Here is an 18,784-nt window from a genome sequence, read left to right on the forward strand (position 1 = left end):
CCACTGTTAGTTTGTTTGTATGAAGATTGTTCAATCACAATAAAAGGTCAATAACAGTCAGTAGGTCATATTTTAATACATGTATGACTGGGGGAGATGAGGTATGATCTCAAAAAAGGTCATAGCAAGCAAGGTCAAAGGTCATATTAGAAAGATCCAGAGGTCATACTTACTTGTTGTGATAGTCTTTATGCGGCAGGGCAGACTTGACGATGGCCAGTATGTTTGGTAGATGAGGCATAATCTCATGCTTGACGGCCACCGAGAGTAGACCCACAGCTTGGAAGGCACTGCTTCGTTCTCGCTCCTAATCAATTAAGATATAGGGACAAAGGTCAGAGGTCACATAAATTAATTTATCAGGGATCAATAATAACAGCGATTAGAGCGTCGGGGCAGTAAACATACTACTTGATAGTCCATCTGGCTTGTGTTTTTCAATTCAATATGTATACTTCAGTGTGGAATATCATTAAAAAAGTTTTGTTGAAACATACTAGCCTAAATATCTACACAGATGTACACAGTTAGTTCTGGATGGAGAATGGTACCAATAGTAAGAGGGTTAAACAATGATGTAAAAGTCCTTACCCTTCTTAAACTGCTGAGTAGATGCTGAACAGAGTCATCTAGGTAACTGAGCATTGAAAAATGTTGGATAAATGTAAGTTTATGTCAATTGGCTTGTACAAAAAAAAAGGGTTTTATACAGAAAGAAAAAAAAATCGGTGGTACTTACTGGCTGACAAATAGAGTGGGTTGAAAAGCAGCGAGACGTGGGATGAGGGTCAGGAGAGTCTGCTGAATCAGAGGACTACGACTGTTCCGGTACTTTAAGACTTGCTGACAAACCTGCCAATATCCAAGATCAAATGATTTCATTAAATAACATCAAGTATTAAACTACAGGGAAAACTGACTGGGCAGATTTCAATATAGTTTTGGGTTGAACAAAGACGAATTTACTAGAGCGGAATTTGAAACCGCCGCCCTAAGATTAAAGTCAGGGCTGTTGAAAAACAAATTGAACTGTGTGCGCAAAGCGTGAATGTTTGCAAGTGTTGAAAACTTGCAAGTACAAAGCCTATTATTGGTTTTAAAAGCCCTGATCGGTCTGGGGTAGTCAATTTGGTTTTATCTTTAGGTTTTATTGACTTTGATTTTAATTAAAAAATAGCATAATAATAATAATTCGTCTGTCTTTTTTTCAAGGTTGGGGTAGTAAAAAAAAAAAAAAAACCTTCCCGAAAAAAAAGAGAAATCACATCCCTGTAAATTGCCGACACTGAGGAATCGAGACGAACCAAAGGAGTGAGGACTTGACAACAAGACTGCTTCATACCTCATCAAACTTGGATTCCATGAGTTCACGGCAATAACGGCTCTCAACAAAACGAGGTTTCTGCTGCACGAGGTTGGGCGACACCAACGAAGAGAGGGCGCTAGACGAACGCTGGGAGTGCTGCAGACTATGACCTATCCCTGCAGTCAGGATCTGGAATTTAGACTTGGACCCGGACGAACCAGTAAACTCCTTCAATGAAAAGACAAATCTCTGTTAAATTGACTGACATGCAAATATCGCTTAAAAGATTTACTAGCCGAGCATGGATTAGCGAGGATCTGTTTGAAAGCAGTGTGTTTGACTGGTATGTGTTTGAGCTTAGCATTATTTTTCTTTGCATAGCAGAGTGATTTGTGACATTGCATAAATTGGTTTGGTTTGACCAAAATATCAAAAATCGCTTACTACTTTTACTTGCCGAGCATGGATTAGCAGGGATCACTTGAAAGCAGTGTATGCTTCACTGGTATGCAGTTTGATCTTAGCATCTTTTTTCTATGCTTACAAGGGAAGGGATGTGTGACAAAGCATCATGAAATTAGGTGATGGTCAAGTAGGATTTGAAACTTAGCATGGAGGACAAGCGAGGCTTGGGGTATTATCTTGTACATGAAATTATGAGCTGTGTCGGTTATGAGACAAACTAATGGTGTAACAACTCCATATTTTGATCTGGGGCCCAACAGAAGCAGGGAATTCTGTGCTTACGGCAAGCGTATTTCACGGGTAGCGGCGAATTTTGGCTTCTGCGCGTGCGTACTTCAAGTTACTAGGCATTCTACGCTTACAAGGCTAGCGCAGAAATTCGGCGCTTGCACGTAAGCGCAGAATTCGGCGGTAAGCAGAGCCATGAAATTGGGCCCAGTATGCTCAGGGCCAAATTTCATAAAGCCTGTAAGCACTAAAAAAATAGGTAACCAGCTCAAATACCATTCAGTTACCTTTGCTGTGACTGGTACCCAACTCATTTCGTGCTTGGCCAGGAAATATGCTAAGCAGAATTTTCTGCTTCAACAGCTTTATGAAACTGGGCCCTGATGGTCTTTAGGAGAAAGCTATGTCCTGAAGACAACTGATCGAAACATCAAGTTGTTTCACCACTTAATATTTTTCCAGAAACACCACAACACATGAAAGAGATTTCAAGCCATGGTGTTCCAGCAACCTTCACTTCACTAGATAATAATATAATAATAATAAGAAGAATAGATATGTAAAGGACGTTGGTTATTTCTTAGGGAAAGATGAGTAAGGATACCCACTGTATATTCATGATTAACGCAGGCATGATGGGTTTTTTTCTTGGGTAGTTTGATCCGAATAGTCACTAAAGTTAAAGTCGCTACAATGAAGAAACTCGAATAACCTGATTTCATAAAGAACTAACAGTAACAACGCACAAAACATTGTGCTAACCTGAATAAGGTTACCAGCCAAAATATCTTATCAGATGTAACGACTTTGACTGGTTACCTGATTTGTTTTGTTTAGTTGAAGTAAAAAATTATTGTTAGTCCAAAATTTATAGCATTATTTGAACAGAGTAGACAAAGAAAGGAAGAAATTGTTAATTGTTACATCCGTTAAAAAAGGCAAGAACGTGTCATTCAATACAAATGATTCACAATGCATTGCACCCTTACAGGTTAATTAAGAGAAGCCGTCCTCGGAAAAAAATTAGGTCAACTTACAAAAATGCACTCGCAACTCAGTGCGGGAGGGGACAGTTTGGTAGTTTTAAATGGCTGACATGAATGTGAACAACATTCACTAGCCTCACAGAAAAATACCAACTTATATCGAACAAGATAAAGTCACTTCTGTGCCCAATTTCATAAAGCTGTCTAAGCAGAAAACATTTGTGCTTTTTAAAAGCAGCTTTATGAAATGGGGCCCTGTAATACCATAGAGGTAGGGTAATACTTTGCAGCTGCAGCATGAAAACCTAAAATAAATAATAAGCAATTGGGGTCACTGGTAGGATGCTCACACACAAACTAGTTTACTTTTCTACACTACAAAACTGGCCTCTCCTATGTCAAACTGTAGAGGGGGCACTTTATTGTGAAATGCCAGTATTTAAATACTCACCGTTGTCTGAGAAATTATAATAAAACAAAGATATATGAAAAAAAGCAAGATGCACATGCAGTGAAGGCAAGATTATATGCGAGACACTTTTGCATGTCTCTGATTAATTAGCTGTATGGAGAAAAGCTAGCGTGATGTAATAATAATAATAATAAATAATTAACCATTCTTATATAGCGCATAACACATAGAAATCAAACATGTCCCTAAGCGCTTCTGAGAAAAATACAACAGAATACAAAGACAAGACGTACTGGGTAACAAATAAAATGGATGAATTAAATGATAAATAAGTGCGTCTTTAAAGCAATCTTAAACCTAATAATGGAATCAATGTTTTTTATGTGTTCCAGAAGATTGTTCCATAAGGTTGAGGCAGTGTGAACGAAGCTGCGTTCACCATATGATTTGGTTATCACTGGTGGAATAACAAACAACTTTTTCTTGTTAGAACGAAGATTTCTAGAAGGTAAGGCCAAAATTCGGGAAGAAAGTTCAGTTAGAGCAAGAGCTGTAAAGGATAGTGGAATAAATAGAAAAATCGTGGGAGTGAAACACAGCAAGCTTGGAGAGAATATTATTATAGAATGAGAAAAAGCAAGAGAGAAGTAAAAATTGTGTCGCACTTTAACATGAAATGATGAGTGAGCGTGTCCTGGCATGCCTTGCCGCATGGGCTAGATAGAGCATCGAACTCAAGTTCTGATGGGTGAGTCATCAGAGTGTGGGTTCGAATCCCACGTGTGACACTTGCTACATGTGACTACAACTGCCACTATTCACCCAATCCACCATCAGGTATTTGCTAGACACCCTAGTTCTGTTCCATTGTTAAGTGACCTGGGGTTGATTTCACAAAGACAGTCCTAACTGGGAGTGTTGGTTCGAGTCCCACGTGCGACACTTGCTACATGTGACTACAACTGTCACTATTCACCCAATCCACCATCAGGTATTAATCAAGCATCTGAAAGCACACAACTTTGTGTGACAAGGGTATTTTTTCTTCTATTATTATCTCACAACTTCAACGACCAATTGAGCTCAAATTTTCCCAGGTTTGTTATTTTGTGCACATGTTGAGATACACCAAGTGAGAAGACTGGTCTTTGACAATTACCAAAGGTGTCCAGTGTCTTTTAGTGACCTGGGGTTGATTTCACAAAGATAAGCCTAACTTATGACAAGCCCTAGGAGTTGTTAAACACTTAAGGCTAGTCCTAAGTTAGCTCGTCCTAACTTGAGACAAGACTAATCTTAACTCTTTGTGAAGACGTTTCTGCTTTTAGGAAATTGTAAGTGAATAGGATAGCAATAGGAAAAGCTGTTATGTCTACAGAGGGGCTCTGAGGTCAAATTCAGTTTTGTAATACTATCATTTTCCATTATATATAGTCCTTATGAAAGTTGAAAAACATAAAAGTCTTTAAAATAAACACCCGTTAAAAATGTTTCAAATGCCATGGTATATGGTGCCCTTCCCGTGTAAACATTTGTAATATCCAAAACCGTCCTATGACATTATTTTCATTTCTACTCTCAGTTAAATCTTGAAATACAATGAAATTTAATCACAATGTTGTCGAGTGTGAACCTTTTGACAACGTTTCAAACTTCGCTCTTAAGGAGTATCAAATAAAAGACATTGTACACAAATTTTAACATGAGGTAAGAGACTTGTAACATTTTTCCCACTCTCTCAAGGACTCTACTATTAGAAAATGAGTGCATCACAAAACCGAATTTGACCAAAGAGCCCCTCCTTAAAGATGTTGCTGTAAAAATGTGAATGTCAACTGTGCAGGTTTAACTTCAAACATGTGTCGAGTTGGTGTTAGGATATATGACCTCCGAGAAACTCCGCAAACCTCGTCAGAAACTCTCTACGCTCTAGAATACCCATGCTCTATAGAGGGCGCTGTTTCATTGTCGCAACGCCGTGTGGATGTACAAAATGTGAATACACTGGCTGTTTTTAAATGATAACTCTTAGGCTTGGCCAAGCAGTTTCTAATAGAGAGAAATCCAGAGCCTTAGCAAGGCTTTCAAAAAAAAAATTGGTAACAAAATCTGAGTTCTTCCAAAATATCAAACTAAATAAATAAGAAAGTATGTTTGTACCTCTTTACAATTTGATGCACATGTAACGTCAGTAGTTGTAAGCAAAGTTTAACAACAGTTTGTGATAAATTTATTTTTTATTTTCCTATGAAACAATTTTTCCCGAGTAAAATAAAAGATTTATAGTAAATTTCAATAGACACTTAAGAAAACAAGAGAGTTTTTCTTGTTTTTGGAATCAAACGCAACGGTTGTATCACCCAAATCGCAGAATTTCTACGGGTAGCCACGCAAAAACGTAGCCTCTAGAGGGCCTATGGGTATTCTAGAGTCGCAGCAAGAGCGATTTATACCTTCGGCAACCGCAGGAAGCGATTGCGCCTATACCAACTGTCGGCTGAGATCGGCTGTAACAAGAGGAATAAATGAATCAAGGTGGAACAAAGTAATAAAAATGGAGGGTTTGGAATTCAAACGGCCTCCATGTTCAGAGTTTGGGAGCTACCTACAATGAATGCCTCCCAAACTCATTTGCTGACCACCTGTCTTAAACCAATCCCAAGCGCCACCCACTCAAAAGTGCAAGATTAGTATTGTTTTGAGAGTGTGTTTCTATGGCATTATTTTAGTGACTGATATTTGTACGACTAAGAACTTGTGAGTTAGATTCATAATGATGTCTGGTACAATGCATTGTCAGGTTACAAGTAAATGCTCAATTTGAATTCACAAGACTAAATTCAGTGTTGCTACATGTACGTTATGTTTAGGGTACAACAGACACTAACAAATAACCCAAATCACAAACCGTGCAGCATACTCATGCAATGAAAATACATTTAAGGATTTGGGTACTTTTTCAAAATGTCCATAGATTTACATTAAACTTACAGGGTTTGAAGAAAATGATAGTGGAAAGCTTCCCTTCAAATATTACTTAATAATGAGGTGCTGTAGTATTTGTTTTGAGAAATTAGTAAAACAATGTCATGAAAATATATTTGTAAATGCTTAAAATAATTTTAGTCTCATGAGACCAAAATTATTTTCATAACATTGTTTCACTTATTTTCCAAAAACTACAGCACCTCAGCACGTAATATTTTCAGGGAAGCTTTCTACTATCATTATCTTCAAACTGTGTAAGTTTAGTGTAAATCTGTGGACATTGTGTTTTTTGTCCTACAAAAAGTACATACACCCTTTAAATACATGCCACACCATGTGTAGGAGTATCAATTACAAAGTTCAATATCCACTATTTTCCATTTTCATATGCAGTGAGCTGTACCAATGTAATGTAATTTTTCACAGTGCAGTTGATGTTACAATTGAAACTCTTATCACAGTGTATATTAATGGGTTAAAAATGACTATAAGTTAGTATACACATAATGAATGTTTATGGGTGAAATGGTGCGAATTATGTTCATGAGTTGAAAGATGGAATGTTCTATTCAACGAGGCGGAGCCGAGTTGAATGGAACATTCCAGCTTTCAACGAATGAACATTTCGCACCATTGCACGAATGAAAAACATTCATTATTTGTTTTATATAACATCCAAGTAGATCTTTGGAATTTTGATTAAAAGATACAACTTTCAAAACAAACAAAACGTAGGCCTACAATTTTTAATTGTAGAAGCCGAATGTTAAGTAATTATACTACCTTGCAGTAACACTGCTGCATTACCAAAGACACGCGCACGCAGTGATATGTGTTTACTCAGCCTTTTCGTTCCATCCGAAAAGTACTATTGCACGCTGGCAGCGTGCAATGGTACTTTTTGGATGGAACGAAAAAGCACGGTGAGTGACTCAGCGTGCAATGGCACTTTTATTTGCTATCACGTGACGGACAATCCTCCAATCAAATGGCAAGGATCTGCTCGGGTGTTATATAATATGGGTTATTCCTTAATAATTATTCCTTCGTTAATGCCTAAATGAGAAAGACTGCAAGGTTAATATGCAAGCACATGACTATCTCTGGCAAAGTTATGGGTTTTCCCAGAGCAAACCAAATTCTTCTTCATCAGACAGCACTTTTTTATAAGTGACATTCATCTTGCAAAGTATTTGATTATAAAAAAAGTTATAAGGGATAATAGTGCTATTTATCTTGAAGTAAACTAAGTGAAGACGTAGAAATGTTTTGAAAAACCTCTGCAAAAATAGTTCCATGAAACCACTTAAAAAAAGCAATCTTCCTCAATCCTCCACTATCCTCAACTCTATGTTAACTCAACACCAACATATTTGGACTTTGTTTAGACTGGTATGCCTGGCCTCATGCTAAGAGTGTGTGGTTTGGGGGTACAGTTCCAAATCCACCAAAATACTCCACTCTATGGTAACTCAAAACTCAAATGACCGGACTCTGATAAAATTTTCTTGGCTTCATATCTAGCATGTCTAGAGTGTGTGGTTTGGGAACAGTATCAAATCCACCAAAATACTCCACTCTATGGTAACTCAACAACCAACTGTCTGAACGTTGATTAACATGCCTGTTCCATGCAGTGAATGTGCAATTGTTATTTGGTCCTACTGGTCTTACAGTCCTCCGCAACCAAACATCTTCTTGAGGAGGATTCCGGACGGTTGGGTTTAATTTCTATTTTCATATCGATTAATAATGTTCGACAAACATGAATGCCACATGCAGAGTAAATAATGCAACTGAACATATTTGGAAAATTAAATACTGGCAATGCACATGCACAAGGGGAAATAGAGGAAAATCATATCATGTAAAAAGGCATGCAGTTCTATGTTTAATGCATGTGATGTTTAAGTGTACATTTTCTCCTGTGAACTGGAGAATTCATCAGTCAGTAAAATTAGTAGAAATGTTCATGAAATTTTGCCAACCATACCATGAATTACCCTATGCTACCACCAACCAGCCAGATTCAATGTGCAAGCCATATTTTCAAAAGTGAAAGCCAGCACTTACTAACCAACCACAATCTACAAGCCACATACCCAAAACCCTACCAGCACAAGCCATCGAGAAAAGCCATTAGGCAACTTAAGAAGGCCGATCAACCGCTAACCCCCAAACCAGCCACTTTTAATCAACAAGCCCGATAATCAAAATCCAAACCAATACAATGAATACATGTAAACCTTTAATTGCTACCCCAAAACATCAGCCAATTTAGCAAGCCAGAAAATCAGATGACCAGCAGCGATTAGGCAAAAGACAAGTCAACAAACCTGTGCGCAAGCCAACAAACCTGTACCAAGCCTAATATTACAAAAGCCAAGAGGCAAGACAAGTGAATAACTTTTTAAAGCAGGCAATTTCTGCAAGCCACAACAGCAAATAGCCACCAAGGAAAAGGCAAAGACAAATCAGACAAGAATGGCCGCCATCAAACATCTGCACAACAAGCCACATTCCTTCCAGGCTACAATAGGCCATTTGCGAGTTAGAGTCGAGTAATGTCTGGTAAAATGACTTACTTAGTCAAAATGTACCGCTTACATTTGAAGTCCTCAGACTATAAAGATAGTTGCTATGTCAAATGGTTCGAGACAAGCTTTTGTACAGCAATCACCAGATGAGCGAACCCTGATACCGTTGTGCCATACACATCCATTCCCGCCCAGAACAAAATTGTGACTCATCAACTAACAGGTACAGGGTGAGAATCTTCTCTACGGAAAGTGTGTAAAAGAAAAAGTGTGCGTTCTATTTTATTATTATACCTTAAAGCTGTGTTCATGTTGTGATTGTTGATGTGAAACTTCTTCCATCTCTTGACGAAGACGCTGTGGAATCAAATATATGTGGACAAAAGAAAATACTTGAAATTTGTTTAGACAGACAGGGGCGGAAAACATACCTTCTTTTTGGTGTAAAATGAGACATGCAACAGCTGTAGGGTTTATGGGTAACACACTTTTGGGTAAGACACACATACACTGCATGCATTAGTGGTCGTTCCTCTAACAATTTTGTACACTCAAAAACATCAAAAACTTTAAGCATGAATTTCGAATACAACCTGCGAAAAAAAGGATGTTTTACTCCGACATTTTTGATTCATGCAAATACTTACTCAGGTTAAGTAAGGGTGGAATGCGACATTAAAAAAGTGGTAAGTCAGAGTGCTTTTAATATTAAAGCCATCTTGAACCTCAGTAAAACCCTGGGATTACATAAGGTTCAAGTACCCAGTTGTTATAGACCGTGTGACCCATGACATCACATGTTTACAAAAGAGCCACGAAGTCTGGACTTCCTGCAGGCACAAACTGTACACAGCCTCTTAAACAATCCCTTTGAATACACCTGCAGATTGGAATTTTTCATCCCGAGCAAGAGCGTCTTCAAGCTTTTTACCTAACAAACAAAACTCTTTATTTCATCTGATAAAATTTAGTTCCTTAAAATAAAAAGTTAATGTCAACTTTTGACTGGTAACCAACCTCTCCTTCCATACTGCTGTTCCTAATGAGCTCATTGACGATTAGAAGGGAACCGTGGACTCGATCATCTCGGTTAAGACCCTTCTCCCTCGAAGTAACTTCCTCGAACCCCTTTTCTGCCTCTTCGTAAGTTTGCTTCAGGAAAAGAAAAATTATAATAAGAGTTTCATTAATCATTTATTAATTCTGGCTGTGAACCAAGGGTTCTCAGAAGTGCCAACTTAATCACTGTACTAGCCAAGCACCCAATAGAGAGAAGACAATGAAGGAAGTTTAAGTTTTAGATGTAGGAGGAAAACGCTAGAGAATTACTCCAGGGAAAACCAACGCAGTCAGGTAGGGACTGAAAACCCAATCCACGTAGTTCCCCTGATGGGATTTGAACCAGTGTCCTAGAGGTGGAAGGCAAGGCAAGATACTAAGATGCCAATCCAACAGCCCAGTAATAATAATGTACCAAGACTTGGCCATGAGACCTTCGTAAGGTTTTGGCAGTGAAAAGGAAAAGTAGTCCCTGTGGTGGTTGGAGCACTCGGCACTTTTCCCAAAGCACTGGGGAAACATCTAGATGAAAACGCGACAAAAGTAAGGGTAGATCCATAACAGGCGATGCTTTGAGAAACTGTGAGGATCATAAGAAAGACCCTTGAGATCTAAGGCTTCACGTCGTAGCCGGACTCAAGGGGTTAACGGCACAAAGGAAAATGTTATCTTTCTTTTGCATGCTGTGAAAGATTGTTAGGAACTCCTGAGGACTATGCAGCACCAAATCAAAATTGAAGGCTGTTTATATCAAAACACTTTAACACAATGGAGTCAACTTCACTGTTCAGAACTGGGCAAATTGGAAGGTGGCTATGGACTTAGTTGACACTTTGCTTTTGGGTAATTTTTTTGATTCTTAAATTTTTAATGTGATCTACTCGACTACCGTTGGCAAGATTGAGGTTTTTATTTATGTCACATGGGAAGAAGAGAACTAAGCAATTTTCTGTACCTTGTACCACTGTGGTTTTTGCATTTCCTTGGTCTCTCGCTGTGACGTCAGCTCTAGACATGCCCTAAGCGCTGCCACGGCAGCCTCCCGAATGGATTGCTGAAATTCAAAGGGATATAAAGAAGTATGAAACAATGAAAGCCAACATTTGTTTCAACCTGTTGGGTTGTCAGTGGAAGTGCATGTGGGTAAAATTTTGGGTCGTTATGACTGCTGTGACTATTTTTGGCACAAGTCACTTGTGCAGGTTTCGAATTTGGAGGGAATATCCACAAGAACGCACAGCTTGTAGCTCAAAATAACTACCAGACCGGATTTTGTTGTAGAAGACAAGATTAAAAATGAGAACAAAAACTTACGTAGACAGAATTTAACATGCATTCAATTTATTGTATTTACTCGAATACACTAAGACAGTGAAGAAGATATTAATCTCTTTTGTCTTTCAAAAGTATACTTTGTCACTCAACAGAATAAAAGGTATTTAAAATCCGACCCCAAGACAACGTTTGAACCCAATTTGTTTTGTTATTACACAGTGAGGTATTGTTCGATTGAAAAGCCAAGACTGCTGGACTTGTTTGGTTCTATATTTACGGGACAGATGTTCAATGGGAAACTTTAGACTATCTGCCAATCACCAAGAGAGGGCGCTCTCCACCAGATAATGTCAACAACTTAGGAATAGGAGAAGCATGAGTGACGGTCACTGACAGCAAATACCTTGTGTTTTGCGTGCTTTTGATTTTGTATTTAGATTTAGCCAAACTGTATTTTGTTTCTCATAACACAATTCCAGCATAAACCAAACTGTTCTGGAACAGGACGTACTGGACACGAGTTCCCCTATGATAACAAGCGGTGTGCACGAGGTTTTGGGAGTGTTTCTTCTAGGGTAATTAGCAAAAATTCCAAAATGCTGACCTACCAAAAAATGAGAAGAAATCTGAAGTTTAGTTGTATGACAATGTATCTGATTTAATTTTCAAGAGGCTGAGAGACTTCTAAATATTTTTTGAGTATTTTTGAATGTTAAGCATTTACCATCGTTTGCTATAGGAGTTGTGCACCCTTGCCTGGTAGGTCTGCTGCCCTCTAGTGGCAGAGCTTTCAAAAAGTCTCCAATTCATTGGCCTTGGGCTTGGGCTTTTATACAGTCTCTTTTACAGGGCTAAGGATTTGTATAAAGATGGAAGAATGAAGAGATGTTAAAATGCTTCTTACCTTTGGATCTCTGACAGCATTGAAAATATGATCAAAGAAACTCTGCACCTGCTGGAAGAAGAATGTCGGGGTGTTCTCTGCCAACTCCCGAAGCACAAGAACCTAGATCAAGATCAAACAAAACACAATCAAATTTTATTTTAGCACTCACCATCATTTGAATAGGGCACCTTCCCACAATTGTCAAAAAGGGTTAATAAATACACATATATATACGATAAAATCGTTGATCTCACTAATCAGTCAGCTTCTCCCTTAACAGTGCAGTGGTCCACTGGCCAAATGCCAGTTAAAACACCAGGGCCCAACTTCATGGCTCTGCTTACCGCCGAATTCTGCGCTTACGATCGCGATTCCCCGCTTACGTGCGAACACCAAATTTCTGCGCTAGCCTTGTAAGCGTAGAATGCCTAGTAACGCAGAGTATGCACCCTCAGAAGCCAAAATTTGCCGCTTACCCGTGAAATCTGCTTGCTGTAAGCACAGAATTCCCTGCCTCCATAAGCGCCGATTCTGTGCTTACGGTAAGCAGAGACATGAGATTGGGCCCTGGTGACCAGTCAGAATTCTTTTGAAATGGTTCAGCTGGCTAGCTAAGTGTTGGTAAGCAACCATACTATATTTGAATAATGACAAGTAAAAAAAAGCTGACAGAGTTAGTAAAATGACAAGCTACACTGGACCTGCTGGCTAGTCACTTAAAAAGTTAAAAACCGCAAAGCCCTGCAATCAATGTGTAAAGGAACTTGGAATCAATGACACACAGAAGCTCCAGAATAAATCTGTGTAATGAATCAAGTACGTGTACACCTCAAATTTGCCAACCATAGCCGTCGAAACATGTCTTGCATTTAAGAGATGAATAAATTACTGTATTATTATTAGTGTAAACTCACAGCTGCATGTCTCCTTCCCTCATTCCGGTCCCCTCCCAGCCATTCAAGCGCTCTACGAACTTCAAACTCCACGTACTCGGGAGTGAAGGTACCTCCAGCCATAGCAAGTCTCCCAATCGCCTTAGCAGCCATTTCCATAACGGCAACATCGTTAGATGGGAGGAGGATACGAAGGTAGTTGGCAAAGCGGGTGATACGATTGGCATTGTCACTATCAATGCTGATCAGGCTTACTGTAAAATAGTCAGAAAAGTAGGAGATAATTAACAATAATAAGAATTTGGGTTCAAACAATTTAGAAAATTGTCCGGATGTTGTAGTCTTAGATAAAGTGAAGAAGATGTGTCATCTTATACTAGACATAGCTGTGTCGGAAGATTTAAAGGTAGCTTCGCATGAGATGGAAAAGATCCAAAAGTACCAAAACCTGGCCAAGGAACACTGTAAGGTTTGACAGGTGAAAGTGAAGGTAGTCCCTGTAGCGGCTGGAGCACTTGGAATCACTCCCAAAGCACTAGGGAACAAATCAATAAATCAAGAAGTGATTGACTAATAAATAATTGACTACTTACTGACAGCTATTATTCCTCCCTTCTTCTCGTTCACGTATTGACTGGAAACCAATTCAATCACGACCACACAGACCCATAAGCCATTCAAATAATCAGTAAATCAATAAGTGGTTGATTAATAAATTGACTACTTACCAATAGCCATGATTCCTCCCTTCTTCTCATTCACATCTTGACTAGAAACCAATTCAAAGATGTGATGGTTGAGTTCATCCATGAATGATGTCCTCTCATCTTGCGACATCTCACGTAGCTCTGTCGTTACATAATGCTGCAGGTTCTTCGCCGTCTTTGTCCGCGTCTCTTCGTTGCGGCTCTTCAGGCCGCTTACAAACTGGTTAATCATCGTAGCGTTTGGTGGTTAACTGAATGAGTGTTAAATAAATCACAAGTTGGAAAAGCAACAGTTTTATCAGGAATTTGTGAAAAAATTTAGAACAATTTCCGCCACAAGTTTTTCATTTGTTATTAAATAAACTAGTATCTATTCTAATTTACTTAAAAATGTGATTCTTTTAAAAAAATATAAGATGATGTTTAAGTGAAAAAGTGGTGGCAGGATTCAGAAATCTTTCATTCCAGAATTTCATCTTTGAGAGGTTAGAGAGGATACAGCCATTCTGCGGAAATTTATCCTGATATTTTATAAGAAAAGTTTCCGTATGGGGCGGTATGGCAACGGTGCAGTGCCACCACTTTTCATTCGATATGAAATAATAAAAATATAGTCTAATTAGTAATTTACCTCAATGAGATTTCCCTTTTAGTAAAAATGAGTAAAAAAGTGGTGGCGCCAAACGGAAAGATATCCATTTTATATATGCACTTGCTCTAAACTTTGGACTTGGACTTGTGGTGGTGGGCGGGGATTTTTTAGAAACTGTAATGTAATTTAAATTTGGCAAAATTATCATTTTTCTTTGCATGAATTGATTGGAAACAACAACAACACAAATGAAAATAATAATTAATATGAAACAAATGAAATAATGGAAACATGTTCAGTCTTACTCTGTCATTTGACATTTAGAACACTTTTTGGCAACATTTACTTCTTAGCGAAAAAATTATTGTCAACATGTTTGACCTTTGACCCGCAGTGCAGCCTACGATAAAAAAAATGAAAGTTCAAGTTGCGTTTTGTAAGAAAAAAACAAATGCTCGTGGGTCGCTCTAAACCACAGTCTGTAGCTCAAGATTTATCTCCATAAATGAGGTATGTCGGTATTATTTTCTTACCTCAAAACTAAGCGTATTTCTCGCTCTGTAACCTCATGTAACAGACTACATCAAACTCTGAAAAGTTTATCGGCCCTGGAAGTCGCCATTTTTCATCTAACCTCTTTCAAACAGATGGTCTATTTATTGTTTACATCTTGTTTTTATATATTATAAATAAAATTAAAACTCTCATTGCTTGAAAAAACTACATAAGTGACTACGTTATTAAATATTAGTTATTTTAACATTATATTATTAAACCTAAATAAGAATATTTGGACGGAGGCTAAATGTCAAATGTCACTAAATTGTAACTGGTATGCGTGTGCAATTCCAGGCGTAAGCCAATACATTTGTGCGGCACCAACTAGTCATCGCAATGATCTATTTTTAGCTGATACACACATGTACTGTTTTGTAATCTCGAAATGACATATGCGACGGGATTTGCATCACCCGAAAAACACACATTGTTTGTAACATTTAACGAGTGGAAGTTGCGACCGACTAACACTCAGCTGCAGTGAGAGCTTGAGGTATAACAGTATTTGGTCGTGTTTGATTTCTTTGACTTTGATGAGCTGTAAAGGTGTTCAATTTATTGAGTTTTTCATCTTCGGAAGTAAGTTAAAAGATTTTGTGCTAGGGCCTACGCCTACGACTACGTATCAAATGTACGCGCGCGCCCTATCTGCTGAATTCCACTGCACTGCACCATGGAGATTTTCTTCCTCCATGACTGCACCACATGCTACAGTACACGTAACACTACACTACACTACACTTTAGTATTTCAAAATTAGTCATGTCAGTTTTTGTTGTCATCAATTTTCTCAAACTACATAACTTTTGTTTGCTTTGAATTGATGGAAAATATTTATTTTTGTTTTATTTCAGGTTTTCAAAATGGACCATCCGAATAATAAAATGATGAATGGCAACGGTTCAGCTTTGAGTATAACAACAGTTTCAGAACCGGACGGACGAGTATCAGTCAAACCTGACCTGAGAAAAACGTTGAAGTCATACATCGTTGCGTTACGTCCGTGGTCATTCAGTGCATCGCTCAACCCCGTCATTCTCGGTTCAGCGATAGCGTTTAAGACACAGCCGGAGCAGAGCGTGACATCTGGTAACTTGGTAATCTTCATGGCCGCTTTGGTCGCTGTACTGTCTGTGCACGGTGCAGGAAATCTTGTCAACACATACTACGATTACATGAAAGGAATCGACAGCAAAAAGAGTGACGATAGAACTTTAGTCGATGGAATTCTCTCCCCGGATGATGTAGCGACATTCGGCCAAGTCTTGTATATTGTTGGTTGTCTCGCCATCGCAGCCTTGTACTTTTTCTCGCCGGCTAAACTCGAGCATATTGCTCTTTTATACTTCGGCGGGTTATCCAGCTCATTCCTTTACACAGGGGGACTCGGACTGAAGTACTTAGCGCTCGGAGATCTTGTGATTATGTTTACTTTTGGACCATTATCCGTTATGTTCGCTTACACGATGCAAATCGGCACAATGCATATTCTACCGTTGTTATACGCCATCCCACTAGCTATGAACACTGAAGCTATACTTCATAGCAACAACACGCGAGACATGGAAGCTGATAAGAAAGCTGGGATAGTCACAATAGCTATGTGTCTAGGCAAGACAGGCTCGTATATTCTCTACACCCTCCTTATGTTCGTCCCTTACATCACATTTGCAATTATGGGCGTCAACTTCTCCTTGGCGTATCTACTTCCGTTTTTGACTCTTCCGATGGCTTTTAGTCTGGAGAAGGATTTTCGGAGAGGCGAGATGGCAAAGCTACCCCAGCGGACAGCGAAACTAAACCTCTTATTCGGAGCGTTGTATATCCTAGCATGTTTGCTTGTAAATAGGAATGCTATGCCAGGAGTTTTAGATGTTGCGGCTCTATCAAAGTAAATGTGTTCTAAAAATTGTGTGTAAAATATATAGTTGTTGATTATTGATAACTTATTGAATTTGCTCCTGATGTATGACAACACAAGCTCAAACAGTGCCCACACAAAGGTCAAATGAGGTCACTGAGGTCAAATATGTTCTACATGTACCATGTACACATAGCTTTACATTGTTTGACCTTGGCCAATGTAGCCAATTCAATTGGGTTGTACACGTAGAAACTTGACAAAACAGTACATAAACAATCACAATTTATCACCAAGGTCTAATTTCATAAACAAATATGAATTTAGAAATTAACGGAGAACCAACCAGTCACTTGCAGTACACATGTACTTCACATTGCACTCTGGCTGGTAAACTGTACTTGCTAACTGCTAAGCAACATGTTTTAACGCTTAGCATTTTTGTGTGTTTGTGAGATCTCTATGAATGAAGGCCTATGTTTTTTTATACAAGTTCGCCTTTTGTCAAGTTCGCCATTGATCTAACTGAACATAACAAGTGGATTTGTTTGTACCTGTCTGCTTGCAGTGTGAAGGTTTTTAAAGGCAGTGGACACTATTGGTAATTACTCAATAATTATCAGTATAAAATCTCACTTGGTAACAAGTAATGGGGAGAGGTTGATAATATAAAACATTGTGAGAAACGGCTCCCTCTGAAGTGACGTAGTTTTCAAGAAAGAAGTAAATTTCCATGAATTTGATTTCGAGACCTCAAGTTTAGAATTTGAGGTCTCGAAATCAAACATCTGAAAGCACACAACTTCGTGTGACAAGGGTGTTTTTTTCTTTCATACTCATCTCGCAACTCCGACGACCAATCAAGCTCAAATTTTCACAGGTTGGTTATTTTATGCATATGTTGAGATACACCAAGTGAGAAGACTGGTCTTCGACAATTACCAATAGTGTCCAGTGCCTTTAATGACCAAACCAGTTGTCATAGAAAAGACAAATTGAAACATTGTGAAAAGTCATTTGCTATTCAGATTTGAATGTCTAATACAACAATACATTGTTTGGTTACTGTCGCTTAAAGTTAATGCTCAATTTAAATTCCTTAGACTATCCCTTTGTTGCCATATGGATGCAAATGCAAATATGATTCAGGGCAAGCTTTTACATTACAACCTCCAGAGTTCAGATCAGCACAGACTGATGTCCTTATTAAAGACACTGGACACTATTGGTAATTAGAGAAATTGCAGAGAAATTTGTTTTTTGGGGGTAACCCAACATGAAAGCAAAACGTGTACAATGTACATGTATACAGCTTTTTAAAGACAGTGGACTCTATTGGTAGTTGTCAAAGACCAGTCTTCTCACTTGTTGTATCTCAACATATGCATAAAATAACAAGCCTGTGAAAACTTGAGCTCAATTGGTCGTCGAAGTTGCGAGATAATAATGAAAGTAAAAACACCCTGGTCACACGATGTTGTGTGCTTTCAGATGCTTGATTTCTTGACCTCAAATTCTAAATCTGAGGTCTCAAAATCAAATTCGTGGAAAATGACTTCTTTCTCGAAAACTACGCCACTTTAGAGGGAGCCGTTTCTCACATTGTATTATGCTATCAACCTCTCCCCATTACTTGTTACCAAGTGAGGTTTTATGCTAATAATTATTTTGAGTAATAACCAATAGTGTCCACTGCCTTTAGACACACATTGCATTGAGAATTGTGTATGGGCGTTAAAAAAATGCTTGCCTAGCTGACCATGTGGCATACAATGTTCACAGCAATACTGGATGTAGTCTGAGGAATTCAAAATGAGCATCCAGTTTTGACCAAACGATGCATGGTTTTAGACATTCAAACCTAGAGCTCTCACAAATGGCTTTTTAGCAATGCACATACATCTATGAGTATGCACGTTGGCTTAAAAACACAAATACACTACATACAATGTACATTTTAAGGTAACATGTACATGTACATGTGCAATACTATGAAAGTTATTTATTCATCATCACCATGTTGTATTTATT

At 38.4% G+C, this 18,784-nt stretch overlaps 2 protein-coding genes across 3 annotated transcripts in view; one reads left to right on the plus strand and one right to left on the minus strand.

Moving 5' to 3' along the window:
- LOC117302663 (serine/threonine-protein kinase mTOR-like) overlaps positions 1 to 14,956 on the minus strand; it is a 38,349-nt gene extending 23,393 nt beyond the window's left edge. Inside the window, exons 1-12 of the mRNA XM_033786646.1 lie at positions 14,868 to 14,956; positions 13,764 to 13,993; positions 13,057 to 13,289; positions 12,161 to 12,262; positions 10,937 to 11,035; positions 9,940 to 10,074; positions 9,217 to 9,279; positions 5,851 to 5,904; positions 1,343 to 1,534; positions 740 to 852; positions 592 to 637; positions 174 to 307 (exon numbers count right to left, since the gene is read on the minus strand). Of these exons, the coding sequence (XP_033642537.1) occupies positions 174 to 307; positions 592 to 637; positions 740 to 852; positions 1,343 to 1,534; positions 5,851 to 5,904; positions 9,217 to 9,279; positions 9,940 to 10,074; positions 10,937 to 11,035; positions 12,161 to 12,262; positions 13,057 to 13,289; positions 13,764 to 13,974 (1,382 nt within the window). The 5' untranslated portion in view covers positions 13,975 to 13,993; positions 14,868 to 14,956. The remainder of the gene's footprint in view (positions 1 to 173; positions 308 to 591; positions 638 to 739; positions 853 to 1,342; positions 1,535 to 5,850; positions 5,905 to 9,216; positions 9,280 to 9,939; positions 10,075 to 10,936; positions 11,036 to 12,160; positions 12,263 to 13,056; positions 13,290 to 13,763; positions 13,994 to 14,867) is intronic.
- A 299-nt stretch (positions 14,957 to 15,255) lies between these two features.
- LOC117302098 (ubiA prenyltransferase domain-containing protein 1-like) lies at positions 15,256 to 17,395 on the plus strand. Of its 2 annotated transcripts, none has more exons than XM_033785892.1 (2): positions 15,256 to 15,471; positions 15,747 to 17,395. In XM_033785892.1, the coding sequence occupies exon 2, from the start codon at positions 15,756 to 15,758 to the stop codon at positions 16,785 to 16,787; it is 1,032 nt and encodes a 343-aa protein (XP_033641783.1). In that variant the 5' UTR covers positions 15,256 to 15,471; positions 15,747 to 15,755; the 3' UTR covers positions 16,788 to 17,395. The 2 variants fall into 2 exon arrangements, with proteins under 2 accessions (XP_033641783.1, XP_033641784.1); XM_033785893.1 differs by having other exon boundaries at positions 15,256 to 15,385.
- Positions 17,396 to 18,784: the final 1,389 nt, after the last annotated feature.

This window comes from Asterias rubens, chromosome 18, assembly GCF_902459465.1.
Source record: "Asterias rubens chromosome 18, eAstRub1.3, whole genome shotgun sequence".
Lineage (NCBI taxonomy): Eukaryota > Metazoa > Echinodermata > Asteroidea > Forcipulatida > Asteriidae > Asterias > Asterias rubens.

Coding starts and splice junctions, on each gene's coding strand:
- LOC117302098 (XM_033785892.1), top strand. CDS start 15,756: ATGGACCATCCGAATAATAAAATGATGAATGGCAACGGTTCAGCTTTG.